Below are 19,997 nucleotides of genomic sequence, written 5' to 3'. Positions count from 1 at the left end.
AGCACACTTATTAACTTCGATTAGAAAATTAGGATTCTTCCTATTTTTTACACATAGGATTATTATGTATACTCCAGATGAATGAATAGTCAGGAGGTAGGGAAAAAAAGCAAATCATGACTATATGAACCTATCTCATTCTATTACTACTTCAAAGGAGGCACAGTCTTTATTTGCAAGTTTAATATGCCCATTTTAGAACCGTACGTGAAGTACTAATTCCATTTTTGCACTGATAAAGGTTTAAAAATGCTGGTTTGTCAATATAGAAAATTATTTCAAAACATTTGCCTGGATTCATTAAGTTTTCATCTTTATAGACACATGCCGTCATGCCGTGAAATGAGCAATTTTTATTTGATAGGCTTCATAACAAAAGTACAACACACCCAGCAAGTTATGTTTTCTAGCTGCTAGTTGATCAGCTGATGTATCGATTTTGTTCCTTTCCTTTGTGGTCACGTAACTGTAGGAACGTCCTGCAGTGCTGGGCATGCAGCAGAGATGGAAATAGTCCCTTCGGATTTCTTTATGTAAGAGAACCTGTGCATGAAGGTAAACCAAATTCTCCAGTGGGGCTGATATTCAGCAGCTATGCACTAGGTGGGACCAGCTGTCACAACTAAAGTGTTAACACCTGGCAGAACAAGACTGTCCAGGGCTGAGATCCAGGCAGATCTGGACCACGGTTGGCGCCTGGGCCTGACCAGTTGTTAAACCAATACCGGGCCTGCTTCAGAGTGCACACACTTTATCTGGACACTCACCTTTTACCTTTGTAAGTGTCAATTATGGCAACTTGGCTTATGTTGTCTTTCCCACTGAAAACCGTATAAACTCCATCTGCAGTGTTGTTGTACTGAAAAGATAGGTACAAGAAGAAATTACTTCTAGGACAAGCCATATGTTCCAAGTTATAAAATAGGTAACTCGCGTTTGTGTTTTTCAGATCCTGGTGGTTCATAATTATATGGTTGGAAATATATATGCAATGAAATTTTAAAAGTATTGGTCTTGAACATTTTAAAAAGACAGACTATAAAAAGCACTTAGACATAAGTGCCCAAGGTTGAGACAAAGGAAGAAAAGCCAGTATCAGAAGTTGACATGATCCAAACTCTAGTGCTCTTTGTCCTAACTAAGCCAGTAGGCAGTTTTGATCACTACTCCTATTATATTGAGGTGAGGGGATATTAAAAAATACTTCTATAAATAGGAGAACAAGGACAGACTTCCAGAGGTATTCCAAATGTTACGGTCTTTTTTTTTTTTCTTTCTAAATGTTATGATCTTTAATAAGTAGATACTAAAAATTAGACCTACAAAATTAAAAACAGAATTAGCCAAGGAAGGAGTTACGAGTTTTTGAGTTAAAAAAAATAGTAACTGAATCTCTGATCCTTTACGGCTTTCTGCATTCATATTTATTGACCTATAGCCTTGCAATCCTAAACACTATCTAAAACTAAAATAACAATGAATTGGAGAATCTAACTAATATCACAGAGAGTGCCAAATAAGTCACAGTCAAAATTCCAATTCAACAGTTAGCTTGTCCTATTTATAATTCAAAACCTTAAGCTATAGTTAAGTGCATTGCCGAGTTCGCCTTTTCTGTAATCTGCAAACTGCTATTTCATGACAAACTGCATTAAAATAGGATGTTGCTGATTTATCCGTCTCAATGTGTGCAAATTTAGGCTTTTAAATTTATATTAACAAATTTGCAAGAGGTCTGGAGAAGGAGGAATGATAAGTGAATCCATTTAACACAAATAAAAATATGGCATTAAACTTGATTTTTTGAGAAGGGAAATCAAACCACAAATAGAATTCAAAGCCTTATTGGCTTACGACTTATTGTAGACAATTTTGTATTTCTCAAAGAATGGAAACCTAAGTAAATCTCAGCTTCATTTTAAATTTAATTGTTAAATTTAGATGAATAAAGTTTTCCAACCAGAAAGCTGAAGCCATGTGAGAGATTTTAAAAAAATTAGGATATTTATTTCCAGATCAGAAATCATATAAACACACTAAATTACAAAATTATAAATTGCCAATGCCATATTTATCCAATTAAAGTATAAAAAAATCAACATTCATATTTGAGTACTCACAGGATAAAACACACCAACCGTCGTAGTAATAGGATATGGAACCAAACTCAAGAACGGATCCTTATAGCCCCACAAGAGCTCTCTCACAGTTCTTTTTTGAAACATAGAAGATTTTGACTTTTTGATAAGTGAATTGAGTACCACTTGAACAAATGCATTTGGATAGAGATGGGGTGCAGCCTACAAAAAAAAGCCACTGTTTGAGACATCAATTTTAGTACCTATTTAGTATCTAACAAATAGATGGATTAAATACTAGAATTAAGTTCAATGGGGAAAAAAACCTAACTGTATCTTTAAAATTATTACCCAATCTTGCCAGGACAAAAAATGTAATTTGTCTAATCCCTAGATGATTACATTTCCCTGCCTCAGTGCCGGTCACAAGGAGACATTTAAAGTGAGACCCTATTTTTTTTTAATGATATACTTTTTTTTTTTTGAGATTCAGTTTTTGTTGTTGTTGTTTTATTATGTTATGTTAATCACCATACATTACATCATTAGTTTTTGATGTAGTGTTCCATGATTCATTGTTTGCATATAACACCCGGTGCTCCATGCAGAACGTGCCCTCTTTAACACGCATCACCAGGCTAACCCATTCCCCACCCCCCCTTCTCTCTAGAACCCTCAGTTTGTTTCTCAGAGTCCATAGTGATATACTTTAAGTGGTCTTCCAATTCCGTTGTTCTGATTTTGTCTTCTTTCCAAATGACCTTAACTCCATTCAAAATAATGACATAGGAATATATTTTTATAAAAATGACAAGATAGAGAGTATCTGATGATAGTTCTAATCGTGAAATTAACTATAGTCGGTTCTAGAGTATTTCAAAACAAATAATTTTATTGTTTAGTCTACTCACTGCTACAGCCAGATTGAGAACGGTCAGAGTGTCGTTCTCTGTTCCAACGGAAAGCGAAGGTTCGAAGATGGCACCATTGGGCTGGACAAAAGAGACTGTGTGGCTCTCAGAGTCATGGGTTATATTTTCTTTAGCTAGATAACGAACTCTGAAAAACAAACCAATAAAATTCAGAATAATTGCCTCAAGTGAACAGGTCTCCAATGCCATTCATTCAGGTAACAAATAATTTCTGAATATATAGAATATGTCAGAAATTATGCTAACCAATTGGTTTAAAATGATAAATAAGCCAATGCTGGGTCTTGGGCAAATTAGAGAAGGGGATCTTAAATCTGCATAGATGGGAGAAGTAATAGGTGTTACTATAAGAGTTTTCACAGAATCCATGGGAAAACCCAGAACAGATACAAATTCAGGTTTAGGACGATCATGGTGGGATACAATGTGGTAGCAATTCCACATAAGTGGTCTGACAAACAGAAGTTAAATTAGGAGAAACGGTAAAAAGCCCCATCGTGTAAGAGAATGGTGGGAAATAAAGCCATCAAAATAAGCAAGATCTCAAACATAAAAGGGTTGCATCCTATCCTCTAGTATTTAGCCTTCATCCTGAGGGTAAGGAGGAGACAGTAGAAAGGTTCCCGTCAGGGAATATTAAGAGTCCCTTTTCTTATATTAGAAAGAATGCTCAACATACATAGCCTATGAAGCACTGGCTTTTACATATTTTCTTATATTAAAGACTCTTATATTAAGAGTCCCTTTTCTTATATTAGAAAGAATGCTCAACATACATAGCCTATGAAGCACTGGCTTTTACATATTTTCCAGTACTTTAATGAGAATGAAAGATAACTAATGCAATAAATTTCCATTTTACAGGCCAGTTCCCCTCCCCACTCCTGCTATATACTAAATACTTATTAGTTCTAAGCTCTTGGCTGTAAAATCTCTAGGCTAAAAAGTACCAACTACTTTTTAGGAACATGGTGAAGGATGATTATTATAAAAAAAAATCTTTTGCAAGTACAGGATATTTATTGAGACAAAATAAGGTATCATTCATTGCATTACCAAATATGTGAATGTCTATACATGAGATGAATAGCTAGCTAAGGTAAAGACTGAAAAAACATGGGACTGAAAAAAATGTAAAAACAAAAGATACAACAATTCACTCAAGTATAATAAAAATGTAAATTCCTGGGGGCGCCTGGGTGGCTCATTTGGTTGGGGACCAGACTCTTGCTTTCGGCTGGGGTCATGGTCTCAGGGTGGTGGGATCCAGTCCCAGGCTGGGCTCCATGCTCAGCATGGAGTCCCCTCAAGATTCTCTCGCTTCCTCTCCCCCTGCCCTTGCTCATGCTTGTGCATGCACACTCTCTTACTCTATAAATAAATAAATAATAAATAAATAAATAAAATCCTTTAAAAAAAGGAAATTCCTGTAGGATAGGAATTATGGGTGTTTTGTATCCCCAAGCACTGTGCCTGGCACATGGTGAGTTATTGATAAATAATTTTTGGATGAATAAATTAACTAATGGATCACATTTGTTCAAAAGAGTTCAGAGTAAGATGGAAAGATAATTTATTTTTAACATAATTTTGTCAACGGTTTATTATTTATTCTTCTTGGAGTACTGTAGACATACCAGGAATATACAAATCTGAAGCAGCATCCAGGACAGTCTATTACTAGTCAACTACTAATTTCTTTTATGTAATTATATCTTAAAATTAGACAACTTGCTATTAACATTTAGAATTGGAGCACTTTAATTTTCAGGAAGACTTATGTATAATAATTGAAACAATAGCAACATAAGTGACCCAGATTCTAGCTTACTTAAGTTGTACTAACAACATCATACCAGTAGATGGCACTAAGAGACAAATCCTTTGCACCGAGGCCTGTGTTTAGGATGTACATTTAGAAAGAGAACGTAATTGCTCACTTCTTTTGTTTAAAAAATAGAATGTATACGTTTTGCAAAGTGTTAGTTAATAAGGTCAAAGGGAGAAATTTGCCTTAGATTTTTTCCTCAGATTGCTTTCTTTGTACTCCTGCCAAAGCAAAGTAACTTAAAAACAACAATAAGAAAGAATAATGTTGGATCGAAGAAAATTCTCAAGGAATTACTGAGTCTTCATAGAGACGATGAAATTGTAATACATATAATTAAGATCTCAATCCAGGCAATTTCATGCTTTGACCCGTATTATACCTTGTCAATCAAAGTTTCACTGAACTCACGTTAGCAGACATCGGCCAAATGAGCCTGTGGTTCTGAGGAGGGACATCTTTCCACCCTTCCAGTTTCAACTGCGTTCAGGGTATAATTTATGTGGAGGCAAGTTCGCCTCAACCTATTAGCTGTTAGGAAGACTCTGAAATTAACTTTTTCTGAAAGGTAACCAATTGTTTTCCCATTGTTTAAGGCATCCAAACAGACACTAATGGTTCCATTTTGGTGACATCATAAGCCAGGATGACCCCTAGTTGATTAGAAATCCTTTTAACATTGTTATATAAATGGGAATTTATTGTTTATAAACTTGAGCTGCAAATCCAGCTTCACTAATTCAACCTTGCCCTCACTGCCTCTCCAAGTAAATCAAGTATATCTAACCCTTCTGCCCCTTGGAGAGAGAGATTAAAGTCTCTAAAAAGGAAATATGTATTAGCTGTCACCTATCAGAGCAGGACTCGGGCTGGATTCAGTATTATGTTTATATTTCTCCACATCTCAAGTAATATCCTTAAAAATGAAAAAGTGACCCTCCCCCAAACAAAAAAACAGAAAAGTTCTCAAATTCTAATAACTATTTGCCTTCCTCACATGTATTCAGTTCACTCAGGTTATAATTTTTTTAATAATTTTTCTTAGATTTTCATTAGCTCACATGTGAATTCTAGATTTTCATAGGTATGCATCATTGTTACAGTATTTTGGGGGGAACAAACTACTCATATAGACTTTTGATAATAACATGAGAACTCTAAGACCATGAAGAAAATGAAAATATTTTCCAAGTTTTTTTTTTTTTTTTTTGGGTAACAATGAAAACCAAGTGTTTTTCAATAGCACTGTGAATCGTCATAGACGTGCGCAGGGACGAGAGTCTTGGGGACAATGGCTAGGACAGAAGAGTCACCAAGGCCCTCGGCAGCATATATATCATATGCTAGGGCAGCAGACACCACCTTCACAAGGGCCATTATGTTAGATTTTGAGTGTGAGTTGTCAATCTAAAAACATATTAATGTGTGAAGAAATAAATTATATAATTATGGACTAAAACAGATAAGATACTAAAACTCTGAATTTTAAGAAATCATTGTAAATATGAAATTTTGTGATAAGAATTGATCGCGCTATGTAATGAGTTGTAATTATCCTTGAAGGAAAATCACACATTTGTATAACCAATGATACAGCAGGACTTAATTATGTTCCCACATGGATATCATAAATGTATTCCTTATCCTGGTGATGGTTAGTGCCTTTAGCACCTCAGTTCCCCACCCCCAATTTTCCTACCTTGATAGTTGGAGAAAACACATAGTCTGTAATTTAAATCAAAAAAAAAAAAAAAAAAACCATTCAAAAATCTAGGAGTCACCAGTTCCCAGGTCTGCGTGAACATGGAGAAATCACTTCACTTCCCCTGGTGTCAGTTTTTTTAGTTTACAAAATGAAAAGTTCTGGCTAATCATTCCCCTCTAGTTCTAATATCTGAAGATTCTATTCAAAAGTGTGTTAAACTATTAGAGAATATAAGATATAGGAGTAACATCTTCAGTCTCAGTCCTGGAGAAACAGAAGGATGAAACCACTAAATCAAGACAAATACCCGTCTGACTTGGCAATTAGTTTCAATAGAAATCCTTAACATATACTGTAGTTACATAAAATCAGTTTAATGCTGTGGTTTTTAAAACTGGATATGTACTGGAACCACCCAGAGGGTCTGTAAAAACTCACTGCTGGGCTCCAACCTAAGAAAGAGTCTGCCTCATTTGACCTGGGGTGAGATCTGAGAGTTCACGTTTCTACCATGTTCCCAGGTGAGGCTGATGCTGCTGAGGTGGGAACCACACTTCGAGAACCACCGGTATAATGTATACAGTCAATTTTTGGATTTTAAAATACTCTGCTTTTCAAAATTCTGATAAATTTTTTCCTACTAAGCATGCATATTTCAGAGTTGCCGAGAATATGTATCACAAGTGCAAAACACCTATAACCTCTTAAATGTAGGGCAGTTATTTGATGCTGCCAAATTTCCAATAAAATCTGTATATCTTATAATCATTAAATCCTTAGATTGGGATTCTCTACAGGCAGAAACAAAGTATTTCATTATGCCTTACTGGAAAAAATAATAAGCACATCTGAAAACAAGGTCATTTTGCAAATGGAAATCTTTTCAGAAATACAAATGGTCAAGGAAAGAACGCCGCTTATTTGTGGGGACTCACCTGTATGTATAAGGACCCCTCTGTTTAACCTTGATTCTACTGCTGTTCACAACCACTTCCTGTGGGTTTTGCACGTCAAAGATCCAAAACTGTCTATAAACTTCTGTGCCTGTTTTAACCCAATTCTGAAAGGCAATTGTACCTTCTTCAAGGACAGCTTGCTATGAAAAAGAAAACAAGTTTGTGTTATTTCTTTGTAGTAAATATGGGCACTTCTGGGCGTTTAGAACTTTTGGTTAGCCACTGCAAGGGCCAAGCTCAAGGACCTTGCTCAGGAGGACTTTTGCAAACTTGCCATACAATTGCAACAGACATGTTTTCAACAAATTATTATAGCAACCTTTTTTTTTTTTTAAAGATTTTATTTATTTATTTATTTGACAGAGAGAGACACAGCGAGAGAGGGAACACAAGCAGGGGGAGTGGGAGAGGGAGAAGCAGGCTTCCCGCGGAGCAGGGAGCCCGATGCGGGGCTCGATCCCAGGACCCTGGGATCATGACCTGAGCCAAAGGCGGACGCTTACCCGCTGAGCCACCCAGGCGCCCCTATAGCAACCTCTTTTAGTCAACCTTTTATAAAGGGAATCAGTGTGTAATACTGCAGACATGGCTGGTGAGCTGAGGCCAGTGGTTGGCAAGCTTTAGAGTGACCCTCGGGTAACACTGCAACAGTTGTAACACAACTTATTAAGCACATTTTATTAAACCTCTTCCAAAAGGTTATCGGCTTGAACATTAACTTCTCTTCTGCCCTCAGTTAGGCTGAGGAGACAAAACAGAAAAACCGAGAAAAATCTGGCAGCATTGAAAGCTTTAACTTTTCTTCAAAAGTTGTACACTTCAGAGGATGATCACTTAACATTTATTAAATTAAGAAAAAGGAAAAGCTTCTCGATGAAAAACACAAATTTGACTTCTCTTCAAAATCTTCACTCCTGGGGCACCTGGTTGGCTTAGTCGATTAAGCGTCCAGCTCTTGATTTTGGTTCAGGTCACGCTTTCAGAGTTGTCAGATGGAGCCCTGAGTAGGGCTCTGCACTGGGTGTGGAGCCTGCTTAAGATTTTCTCCCTCCTCATGCCCCCTCCCCCACTGCTCATTCACTTTCTCTCTTTACTCTCTCTCAAAATCCTTCTCAATCCCTAACTCAGTATATTTGTGGCAACAGAATAGGACATGTTTCCAAAAGCTACAACAGTCTAACATTATTAAGTTACTACTTTTAGAATAAAAGGATGAAATAAGGAAGTTGTCTTACTTTTATTTTGTGGAATTCATTACACATCATCAATGCCCCATGTAGTGAAGCTAAACAAGTGGAAAAAGTACCAATGACAGAATCACAAAACCCTGTATTAGAAATCTGGTCCCTTGTTTGAGGTGCTGTGAGAGTGAATGGAAAGTCACCAAACCCCTGAGGGTCAATTTCAGTATCTATTAATTGAAGGAGTTATAGATGCTCCCCCAGTTTCTGTCCATGGCTTTCACTCTCTGAGCCAAAAGTCTGTAAAGCTATGGTAACCAGAGCAAACAAAGGTGATTTGGTAGCAGGCAGTATTCCCAATTAAGTACCTTGGGAAGAGTGCCCACAATGGAAAGCTCCATCTTTGTGTTTGAGGAAGAGGAAGAAAAGTATTTCACAGAAAATGAGCCCAAACAGACCCACGAATACAGGAACAATCTGACCTATTTGTTTCCCTCACCAGGAAGCATCAATTCATAGAATGATGAATTGGGAAAGGACACCAAACATTATCACATTTTCTAGGCGAGCACTCTGAGGCTCTGAGGAACGATGTGGCTGGCCCACGAGTACTCCAAGAGCAGCAGAACCATCATGAAAATCCTAGTCTCTGACTCTTAGACTAGTCTTCTTTTACACCATGCTCTTATGGTCTTTTCTTTTTTTTTTTCCCCTGTCACCTCTGCACTTAGTTGGTAGGAGTCAAACTAAGTTTCATATCTTCAGGATACATTACTTATTGCTTAATGCAGAGAATAAGGAAATTCCTCAGAGAAGAACAGGGCACCAAGCTAAAATGCTATTACAAAACCCCATGCTCTTGCAATGCATGTTCACTGGGCTCACTGGAGCTGCTAAAACGATGTTAGACCAGTACTTTTGACAACAACTTGTCCTTGAAAAACTTTTCATTAGCTCCCCAAAAGTCTTATTTCCAATACTAACAAGCTCAATATTAAGACAGAGTTACATGCAGATGAAGTATGATGGCTAGTCTTCTAAACGTAAAGGTGTCTGATGAGGGTGTTGAAGCCGAAAGCTATGATAATGTACCAGTTTCAAGAGACTGTATGAGAAGAAAATACACATGAACATACACGTCACTACTCCTCCACTATAAGAATCTTAAGGATTAATGCAATAGCAATTATCATATAACCCTTAAGGTACACATTTTACTTTAGTTCTTAGATTTTTTTTTTTTTTTTTTTAATTCATGAGAGACCGAGCGAGAGAGAAAGGCAGAGGGAGAAGCAGGCTCCCAAGGAGCAGGGAGCCCGATGCGGGACTCGATCCCAGGACCCTGAGATCATGACCTGAGCCGAAGGCAGACGCCCAACCATCTGAGCCACCCAGGCGCCCCTTTACTTTAGTTCTTAATGAAAGAAACTCAATAAATATTTACAGAATTGAAAAGGAACTGTGATGGAAGGTACTTGTCGGGGCAGAAAATCTCCCTAACTCTAAGGTATGTGCTTTTAATATCAAAAGACTATCTGTGTATCATGCCTTTCTTCTAAAGGCCAGGACTCACTCTGCCTTATTTGTCGAGGGGGAGATTTTTTTTTTTTTTTTAAATGGGAAAGTTGAAACACAAAAACCTGAAATGAGTGCACTGAATTATCAGCTGTTAGAGTTAGGGTCATCTAACCCCATCTCTATTTTTTTTCGGTGGTAGAAATGAGTCCTAGAGAAAACAGATGTCTGACTCAATGTTACGTGACAATTTAGTAGCAGGTAATAGAGAAATCAGGTCTTCTTACTCCAATCTTGTGTAGTTTCCATAATGCCACGGTTTGATCAGAGAAAAGGAAAAATCTTGAAACAGTCAAAATAGGAATGCGTTTCTTCTGATCCTAAGACTATTCTATGTAGTAGTTTAGAAATTGTATAGCCACTCCTTGAATACCAAGACCAAATATGCCACGAGTGCCCTTTAATTTTAAAAGGAACAAAGGGGGGCGCCTGGGTGGCTCAGATGGTTAAGCATCTGCCTTCGGCTCAGGTCATGATCCCGGGGTCCTGGGATCGAGTCCCGCATCGGGCTCCCTGCTAGGCGGGGAGCCTGCTTCTCTCCCTCTGCCTCTGCCTCTCTCTCTCTCTCTGACTTTCATGAATAAAAAAAAAAAAAAAAAAAAAATTAAAATAAAAGGAACAAAGGATTTTATGTTATTTGTGACCTTAAAAGGCCTAGATTTTAAGTTGGATTTGGGCTATCTAGCCTATTTTGCAAATCTTTCACTGTATTTGAAGTATAGAGTCAATAATGATGTGCATGAAAAAATAATATATTTTAATAATTTTAATTCCTCTCACTTGGCTGATGTGTCCATCAGCATCTGTCCCTGACCTTAAGCATACAATCTATCCAACCCCAGTACTGGCTGGATTCCGACATGATGACTCTCCTATGGCAAGGACTCCAGCTGGGTTGAAAGCTATTGACATTGTAACTTCTATTTTGTTACATTAATTTGAAAGCAGATGTCTGAACAGCAGTATCTTCCATCTAGTTACATACCCACTTGATTATTGCTGTTCCAGGAAAACAGTGCTCATCACCAACCCTGGCAACTTTGGTGTAATTATTAAAATGCCCTTGATATCCTTCTATGTGTGGAGTATGTAGAGTACCAATGTAGAAAATATGTTGTCAAGGATCTTATAAAGTACTAACAGAGTTATGTGTAGCAGATTTTAATCTATGACTTAGATTCCCATATCTTGTCCCCACACTGAACAAGTATAGTGGCTTCTTCCAACAAAGCAGAGTGAAGTGTTTAAGAATGACACTGAATCCAGGGCGCCTGGGTGGCTCAGTCGGTTAAGCGACTGCCTTCGGCTCAGGTCATGATCCTGGAGTCCCGGGATCGAGTCCCGCATCGGGCTCCCTGCTCGGCAGGGAGTCTGCTTCTCCCTCTGACCCTCCCCCCTCTCATGTGCTCTCTCTCATTCTCTCTCTCAAATAAATAAATAAAATCTTTAAAAAAAAAAAAAAAAGAATGACACTGAATCCTATGGGTTTAGTCCCCCGTTTGGTCCTGTGCTAACCACTGAAACTTAGGCAAGTTATTTAATTTCTTTATACCTCAGTATCCTTATCTGTAAAATGGGGGCAAAAACAATAGTATTAGGTTGAAGCACACGAAATTAGTATTTTTTGAAATTCAACATAAGTTGAATATGGTTTAGTTGAATATTTATCTTCCTGGTTATAGAGATGAATAAATGTGAGCACTTAGAACAGTGTTTGCACATAGCTAGCAAGCATTCAGCAAATGCTAGCTGTTATTCTCATACAGGTCCTATCCACCCTTTGGAGGGAGAATTCTAACATCATTTACTCTCCAGACTGCTTGAATTGTTTAATTCATAGCATTTTCTGTCTCAATCAGTCATGTGGCGATAACTCACATAGTATTCTCTGACACTTCTTTTTCTGCTATTTAGTCATTTTAAAATTTACTCTCACCGCAGCGACATTAAAACTTCCTTAAAATGCAGAAACATACTGAAAATAGTCTTCACCATCCCCACTCACTACCACAATTTGTTCTGGTTAGGACATGACATTTCCTCACATGCAAAAAGATCTGTGCATTTTGCAAGCGTCTACGCACGCATGTGTGTGTGCGCGCGTGCACAAAAATGCACTGAATTATGGTATTAGCGGTAGCTGTGCTGACAAAGAACAGCTTCCGCGTCAAGTCATCGATTAAAACCCAGGATAAGATTTGGTGAAACCCAGGAAATTAGCCTCCAAAACCTGATGTGAGAACTTAATATGGGAGGTTGTGCATTCGGCATGAGTACTAAATTATGCTGTTATGTTGACACAACTTGGACAGGAGGAAGGAAATTATATACACGTACCTGCTGTTTCTTGAAACACTGGTTTTAAGTAATTTTATTATTGCAGTTAAAATGCAAATGTATGAGTGTTTAATCCGTTTTTATACCTCTACTTTAAAATTTACTTTGCACTCTTTCATGTTCATGTTTATGTTCTCATATACTGTCATTAACATAAAAAGATTTCTACAAATCATTTTTTCATACTTGGAAATACTATAAGCTGATATTATAAAAGTAATATAAATATTATATTATTTAAAATATGGACTATTGAGTCAAATATGGGCTATTAAACAAATAATTATTTCAATTTATTTTATCTGAAGACATGTCTTACAAACTACTAATGGATTGTTCTTTTCACGAAAAGGGAAAAGAAATGATGGTATAATTGAGCGATGGTATAATTTAACAGTCTTTTAGGAGGAAAGGAAAAGCTTTAATTTCCTTCTTGGTGTTCTATACTTAATATCATAGGGAAATTAAGATTTATTTAAAATTACCAATGTTATGCAAAATTCATGAAATACTTATCAAGTGATATTAACAATGTCAAGTAACAAATTATCTTTTGTAAATGCTGGCAGAACTTTGACCTTTTTCCAAAGTGCTGTGGTAGCTTCCACATTTGTGACATCTGATGCCATTGACTTTATCTACGTAAGATTGTATAAACCTGCTGGCTCAACAGAACTCTCTTAGGAATCAGAGTCAAAAATACTGGTCAGAAAGTGTTCAGCTATAATCTATAAAAAGCATGAAGTCCCTAGAAAACAGCCCTTAGAAATAGCGTAAAATGAATGTGTGTGTATATATACATGCACACACTTATATATAAAAGAAGTAAAATTTCTGGACTAATATAGACCATATCAAGTGCTTTGATAGCTAAGTGATATCACAGAAGAGAACACCCTGTTCCAGCTCCACTTTATAAATGAGATAACAGCATGGGATGATTTTCTGATCTTTTTCAAGTAAGCACTTTAATTTTTTTAAAGGGTGCTTGTATGCAGGTAATAACTTTCCCAATTTGCTGTTAGTCAATTAAATGAAGAAAGTAAACTTCAGTGAGTTTCAGTGGTAAACAAAAACCAGAACTAAAATGTTTATATGTTTGCAAAATAACAGCTTTAACCTAAGTGCTCCTGAGGCAGCGGCTAAGGCACTTGGCTCTGTGGGTTTACACATAATTCAGAGATTTGACTCCTACTCTATACATGTTGCAATCTTATTTTTAGAACAGTTTTGTAAACTGAAGAATAAAGAAACAGCCTAGTATAAGGAAAGAAAAAGTCCCAGTATCTTTATAAGACTAAAATTGACAAGATCAACATGGCTATATTGAAATCTGAGAGCAAAATCAGGCTTAGTCTTAAATGTATCAGAGATACTGAGCAGTGAAGGGATTCTGATGATTCGTCTTAGTCTATGGATATGTGGCAGGCATACAATATAAACTATCAGTTAAGAGTTTTTTGGAACTCATCCCTCCTCAAATCTCAGTTTTGTGCCTCCTCCACCTTCGAGGGTCTAGATCCATACTACCCTCCCTTGTCTTGTAAAAGGTTGCACATATAACCCTTATTTCAAAAACAAGAGAAAGTCCTCCATTTCTTTGTTGCATCCTACCCTACTAAATTTGTTACCCTACCCTACTGAATTTGTATGTCCAAGAACCTTAGTGACCATGTTCTCATCATTATTTCCTGAATGTTCGTATGCCTGAGGGCATTTAATGTTCTCTTTCCTTGAGTGCTGGCCCCCCATTAACTTCCAAATTAATTATACTCTTTTATTTCTTTACGTAAAATCATTTGTTCTTGTCTTCTTACCCCTGAATTATGCATAAAACCTGTAGTGATCTCTCTGCTTTTTTGTCTCTACACTCAATTTCTTGAGAAAGCACATGGACTGTTTAGTTTTATCTGTAATCTCGATAGCAATGATCAGTCTGAGTTCTGACCTTTGAAACATACACTGATGTTCATATCAAAACACTCATAAAACTTCAGTCTTTTTTTTTTTTTTTTTTCCCTCCTATAGCACATCTTTCCCAATAGCTCAGCTGGACATCTTGAAGTATTTTTACTCTCTCCTAATTTAGTTCCATATCCAAACTGCACTGCACTCCATTACCCTTTTTTTCCTATGTACTCTACCATGCTAGCCCAGAGCACCTTTGTGATATCTTGAGCAGTCTGTGCAGAGATCTTCCTAAAAGAGGGTCTTAGGTCCTCCCTGAAAGTGGCTATGTCCTACATTAGTTTTTCCTTGTTCTGCTGTTTTTGGCCTCCTCACTCTCCAGCCCCTTCTATAGTAGGATCATAGTGCACAAGACTGTGTGTGATCTAGTCTAGTCTCTGCCTTCACATTGTCTAGGTTTGGGAACAGACTCCTTCCGGCCACATGAGTTGGCAAGTCAATTTAAGGTCTTGTGACTAAAATGGGTAAAATAATAGCTTCTCAGAGAGATCTGCAAAGATCAAATGAATTGGTATATATGAAGCTCTTCGCAGCTCTAAATAAATGCTAGCCATGTGACAGCAATCTCTAAATCTCTAAATGCAGATTTTGTTATCTCTTAAGCCTACCAGAAAACAGCCACCAACTACTATTGCCTGTCACATAGTCAATTAAATATTCTCCTGCCTGATCTTCAAAGCTTCCTAAATTTTACCCCATGTCGTTTTTCTAATCTTCTCTTTTGTGGATCCCATATTTGGGGTGCACTTTCCATTTTCTTCCCTCCCTCTTCATAGCAGTTCGTTGCATTTTCACAACTTTTTCCATAATATTAATCAGTCCTCTGATGCCTTTATTGCAGCCCTCTTTGGACTTTCAAAATCCTATGCTTGTTCAAAATCCAACAGGTTCACCTTTCTGAAATTACTGAATATTCAGAGAGAGTCCTCTTTCTAAGTAGCATTTTCCCATATTATACATGAGGCTCACAGTTCTCTGTAGGTTGGCATGATATGCTTTTCTCCAGTTAAATCTTAAACTTGTTGAGGTAAAACAAAATATTTTACTCTCTGTCACTATATAAAAGCACATTTTTGACATCTCAAAACTCTTATTTTCTCATGATTAACTACTATGAATGTAGAGATAAATGCCAAACACTTAAAATAGATGTTAGTACTTCACACACCACTGAACAGAGAGGCTATCTGTACTACTATTGTTGAATGAAGAAGGAAAAGGTAAATGATCAATAATTAGCTACTGACCATCAATTATGTGTCAGAAAGAAAATAGTCTAAAATGCTGCACAGTGGGAGATTATTGTGACTTTCCATTCTGGAGACTTTCCCAAAAGATACACGATAGCCTGTGTTTTAGCAGAGAAATTGATTCTGTTCTCTTCCACAGAAGATCCGGAAGGAAGCACAGTTTATAGAGTAGGAAGAGCACCATGCAATGGACTAGCATCTCACATAGTCACGTAAGCCCCACCTCACCAGCATCTGCTTATCTTTATTGAACTGGATCATAAATAATAGCAAGAAAACTGGGAATTCCAAGGAAGGGGGGTGACATTCCATTTACAGTATATCTTTAAAGTTAAATGCATGCGGTTGAAGCTTTGCAATGTGTTAGCAACAGAAAAATTAGAAATGCCTATATTATTGAGCAAATACAGCACTCCTATTTTATATATATATGAACCATTACCTCAAAAATGTCCTACTGTCCTATCTTCTATACTAAGACAATGGCTATAGTGACACAATTTTTTTTTAAGATTTTATTTATTTATTTGACAGAGAGAGTGAGCGCACAAGCAGGGGGAGTGGCAGGCCTGATGTGGGACTCGATCCCAGGATCCTGGGATCGTGACCTGAGCCGAAGGCAGATGCTTAACCGACTGAGCCACCCAGGCGTCCCAAGACAATTTCTTTTAATTTTAAAACCACTATCATTTGTGGCTATAGAAAGAAATAGTGGAAAATAGTAGCTTGTCGTGAATAAGTGGATTTGAAATTAATTCTTCATATTAATTTGTCAATTCAGTCAATGCCTCAGTGAAATAAAATGGTATTTATTTACACTCATAGTAAGAGCAAAAAGTCAACAGGGATGAATGGATGAGAGAAGTAAAGGTTTTGGCAGTAACAGAAATTTCAGTATAAATTGGTAGGTCTAGCCCATTTTATGATTGGATTCTTGTTCTCCATCATGTACTATGCTCATTAACCCTCTGCCTGGGCCATTGACAACTAGCCAGGCTGCGACCTGAGGTCAGCACTCAGATATGTTTCATCTGGCAAGCATTATATGTAAAAAACTGAGCATACATGCCCTGGGGCAGGACACACGCTGTCAAGGGTCACAATAGTTCCTGTTCTTATGTTATTTTGTTCTTGGAACTGTCACTTTTTTTTTTTTTTTTAAACCCTGTCTCCAAACCCCTGAAGCCATTTGAATTTGCCACCCTTGGTTTAGGACTCCAGCCGATCTGCTTCTTATTCTCGTGCTCCCTCTCTCTCTCAAAGTTCGGTAAGTGTGAAGCTCATTAGAAAGAACGAAGGTGGGAGATGAATTCTAGTTTCTTGTGCAAAGCCTGTGTATTGAATCATCCTAATTTTTGTTGAAACTACAGGCAACTCATTGCATATATGCTGGCATGTGTCCTGCATAACGTTTCTGAAAGCATTTTCGCAGAATCAATATAAACCTTTATAAACAGGAAATGTTTATAAGACAATCATATGTCATTACACATATTATAAAAAGCAGCAGTTTGCCAAATAAAAAAGTTGATACCAGTTTTACCAAAGATTCCTGCTTCGTTATGAAATACAATTTTGTGTGTATGTATGTATATATATGAGTGTATATATATACATATATATATATAAAACTTCTCTCGGTGTGAACCAAAGTACAACTAAATTTATAAATGTACCACCACAAAAGACATTTACTTCTCATTCAAAAGCGTATCAACATAACCTTGAGACATAATGAGAAGCAATCATTTCTACGAACCTGCATACCTCCAAACAGCTTTTGTCAGAATTTGGGTATTTTACTTAAGATAGTGATGCATTCATGTTCAATGTACATTATACTTTCAACATTTCTCTATCAGGTGAAGTTGCAATGGATCGTCATCACCTTTGTATTAAAGACACAATGTTGCCAGTGACCACGAAATATAAAACAGGTACCACAGCAAAACAGGGACAGAAGACAGACCGAATCACAAGACAAGAAATACCCTTTAGACTACTTGTACCTTCTTAATGGTCTTCTCAATAAGCATGTCTCCAACCGGCATCAGAATACCTCCAAACACGGCCAGCACCGCACCAATGACAGCCCCAGCAATGAGCCCACAATTTCGATCACAGCCCATTTTCTTAATCAGGGAAGAAATTACGGTTCAGCACCTGCTTCTTCCAAACTCCCGCGTCTGATTAGGTAGTTTCAAGAGGGCTGGTTCTAGCATTAGAAAGAGATCATAAAACAGAAGCTTAAATAATCAGTATGAGAGATCAAAGTACAAAGAAAACACAATTGAAAAATGATTTTGCCAGTTATAAACAGATGCTTTTTCTTTTTGTTTTACGAGACGGACTTTCTAGGTTAGGCCTTCCCCTTCCTTATTTTCTCGTCTTTTCAGTTTTCTACTGTTGGATGATGAGCACTGGTATCTTATCTCAGGAGAACATGCTTGCTGTTCTTCCTGACTCTTCTGCTTTCCTGGGACACTTGGGTGCCTCCTTGTGCTTTATCTGGCTTTGCCTCCCAAACACTGCCACCCACAGCCTGCCTGAAGCTCTCCTGCACATGAGGATATGTGGACTGAGGTCTTCTCTGCCAAATGTTAAGTATGATAACACACACTGTCTTTACTATACCTTATTCACGAGTATAGAGCAAGATACAAATTTTATAGGGAATGTTCTGAGGAGTCTCAGAAAGAATCAATTCTTCTAATCATTCGTAAGCTATCTGTTAAAACAAAAATGCATGGTTAAATTGGGAAAATATATTGTCAGGAAATTAATACGAGAATACTCTCTCATGTCACCAAAATCATAATCACTACTAAAAGAAAATCTCATTTTCATGAATACTGAAATCATGCCTGAATTTTTTTTATAAACAATGTTGAAAATGGAAATATTTTAAAGAAGTGTACTTTACTTTCATCACTAATAATTGAATTTTGGATAGACCAAAGGGGTGAAGAATTTAAATACACAAGGTAGAGGATACCTAGTTTTAATGATAGGCATTGCTTTGTTACTAGTCTCAGAGATTTTTTTTTTTTTTTTTTGCATATTCAACTGCAATGTTATTTTGTCATCATGGGCATTTGTTTCACACCAATTCTGCTAAAATCAACTAATTTGTGCCTGTATGTATTTCACCTAGCCAATCTTATTTTTGGTATCTTTATACACTATGTGGTTATTTCATAAAAATTGAAAGGAAGTGATTTCTGAAATGAGTGGATTCCATTATAACAAATAAGAATTTGTTTCTTCTAATATTTGAAAATATTATTTGAAATATTTGAAAATATTTGAAAACACTCCCTGCTCGGCAGGGAGTCTGCTTCTCCCTCTGACCCTCCTCCCTCTCATGCTCTCTGTCTCTCATTCTCTCTGTCTCAAATAAATAAATAAAATCTTTAAAAAAAAAAAAAAAGAATGGAGACTGCAGACAAAAAAAGTCACACACAAAATATTTTTGCCAACACTGTAAATTCACTAACAAAAATTCTATTTTCTTATGGTCTCGGATTTTCCCTCCACAGTGTTGTTGCAAACAGAAGTGCCACCCTTATGACGCCATTAGTACTTATTTCCACTGAAGGAGCCATTTGGCTTTTCAAGAATATTACTTGCATAGCTAAGAAAATAAGGAAAATTAGACTTTACCTCAAAATGGAGAAAGGTAAGTGTTACACAATTTTCCCATGGCAATTTTATTTACTTACCTCTACACTTGCTTATCTTTGTCATCTCCCTTTACCCATGCCTTATACCCTGGATATGTCCACTGTACATCAGGATGCACTGAACTCATTCACATGGAGGTTCTGATGGCAAAGAAGCCTGAATCTATTAGTGTCAAATGTTTTTTTCCCAATGTAAAAGGAAAATATATAAGCCTAAATAAGTGACTTAGTTTTCCTGTGGACTGGAGTTGGCTTTGTATTAATTGCTTGGGAGTGGAATGTGAAGAAATACTTTCCCCACCCTCTGAAATCATGTAACATGCGTGCCATCCTGGTGTTCTGTACACTATGAACAAATAATCATATTCAGGGTAGCTTATCAAGTACTATCTTACTGAATGCTCATTTCAAAGACCATCCTCCAACTCTCATTTGCATGGTACACCTAAAGTAGCCATCCAAATACAGAGATCTAACCTAGTGTAGTTGAGGCTAGTAGACTAG

General features: G+C 37.0%; 1 protein-coding gene across 8 annotated transcripts in view; it reads right to left on the bottom strand.

Annotated features, from left to right (window-relative positions):
* Positions 1–19,997, bottom strand: part of CD36 (CD36 molecule) — a 79,167-nt gene that overhangs the window by 12,995 nt on the left and 46,175 nt on the right. For 4 of the 8 annotated variants that reach the window (XM_035020452.1, XM_035020450.1, XM_035020448.1 and 1 more), the window contains 6 exons: positions 18,445–18,538; positions 17,820–18,025; positions 7,479–7,639; positions 2,990–3,137; positions 2,121–2,300; positions 768–859 (listed from right to left, as the gene is read on the bottom strand). In XM_035020452.1, the coding sequence (XP_034876343.1) occupies positions 768–859; positions 2,121–2,300; positions 2,990–3,137; positions 7,479–7,639; positions 17,820–17,939 (701 nt within the window). In that variant the 5' untranslated portion in view covers positions 17,940–18,025; positions 18,445–18,538. The remainder of the gene's footprint in view (positions 1–767; positions 860–2,120; positions 2,301–2,989; positions 3,138–7,478; positions 7,640–17,819; positions 18,026–18,444; positions 18,539–19,997) is intronic. The other 4 variants (XM_035020456.1, XM_035020453.1, XM_035020454.1 and 1 more) reach the window with 1 other exon arrangement.

This window comes from Mirounga leonina, unplaced genomic scaffold (assembly GCF_011800145.1).
Source record: "Mirounga leonina isolate KUSES-001 unplaced genomic scaffold, KU_Mleo_1.0 Mir_174, whole genome shotgun sequence".
NCBI classification, from domain to species: Eukaryota; Metazoa; Chordata; class Mammalia; order Carnivora; family Phocidae; genus Mirounga; species Mirounga leonina.
Note: the sequence above shows the minus strand (reverse complement) of the source record. Positions and strands in the feature narration are given on the sequence as shown.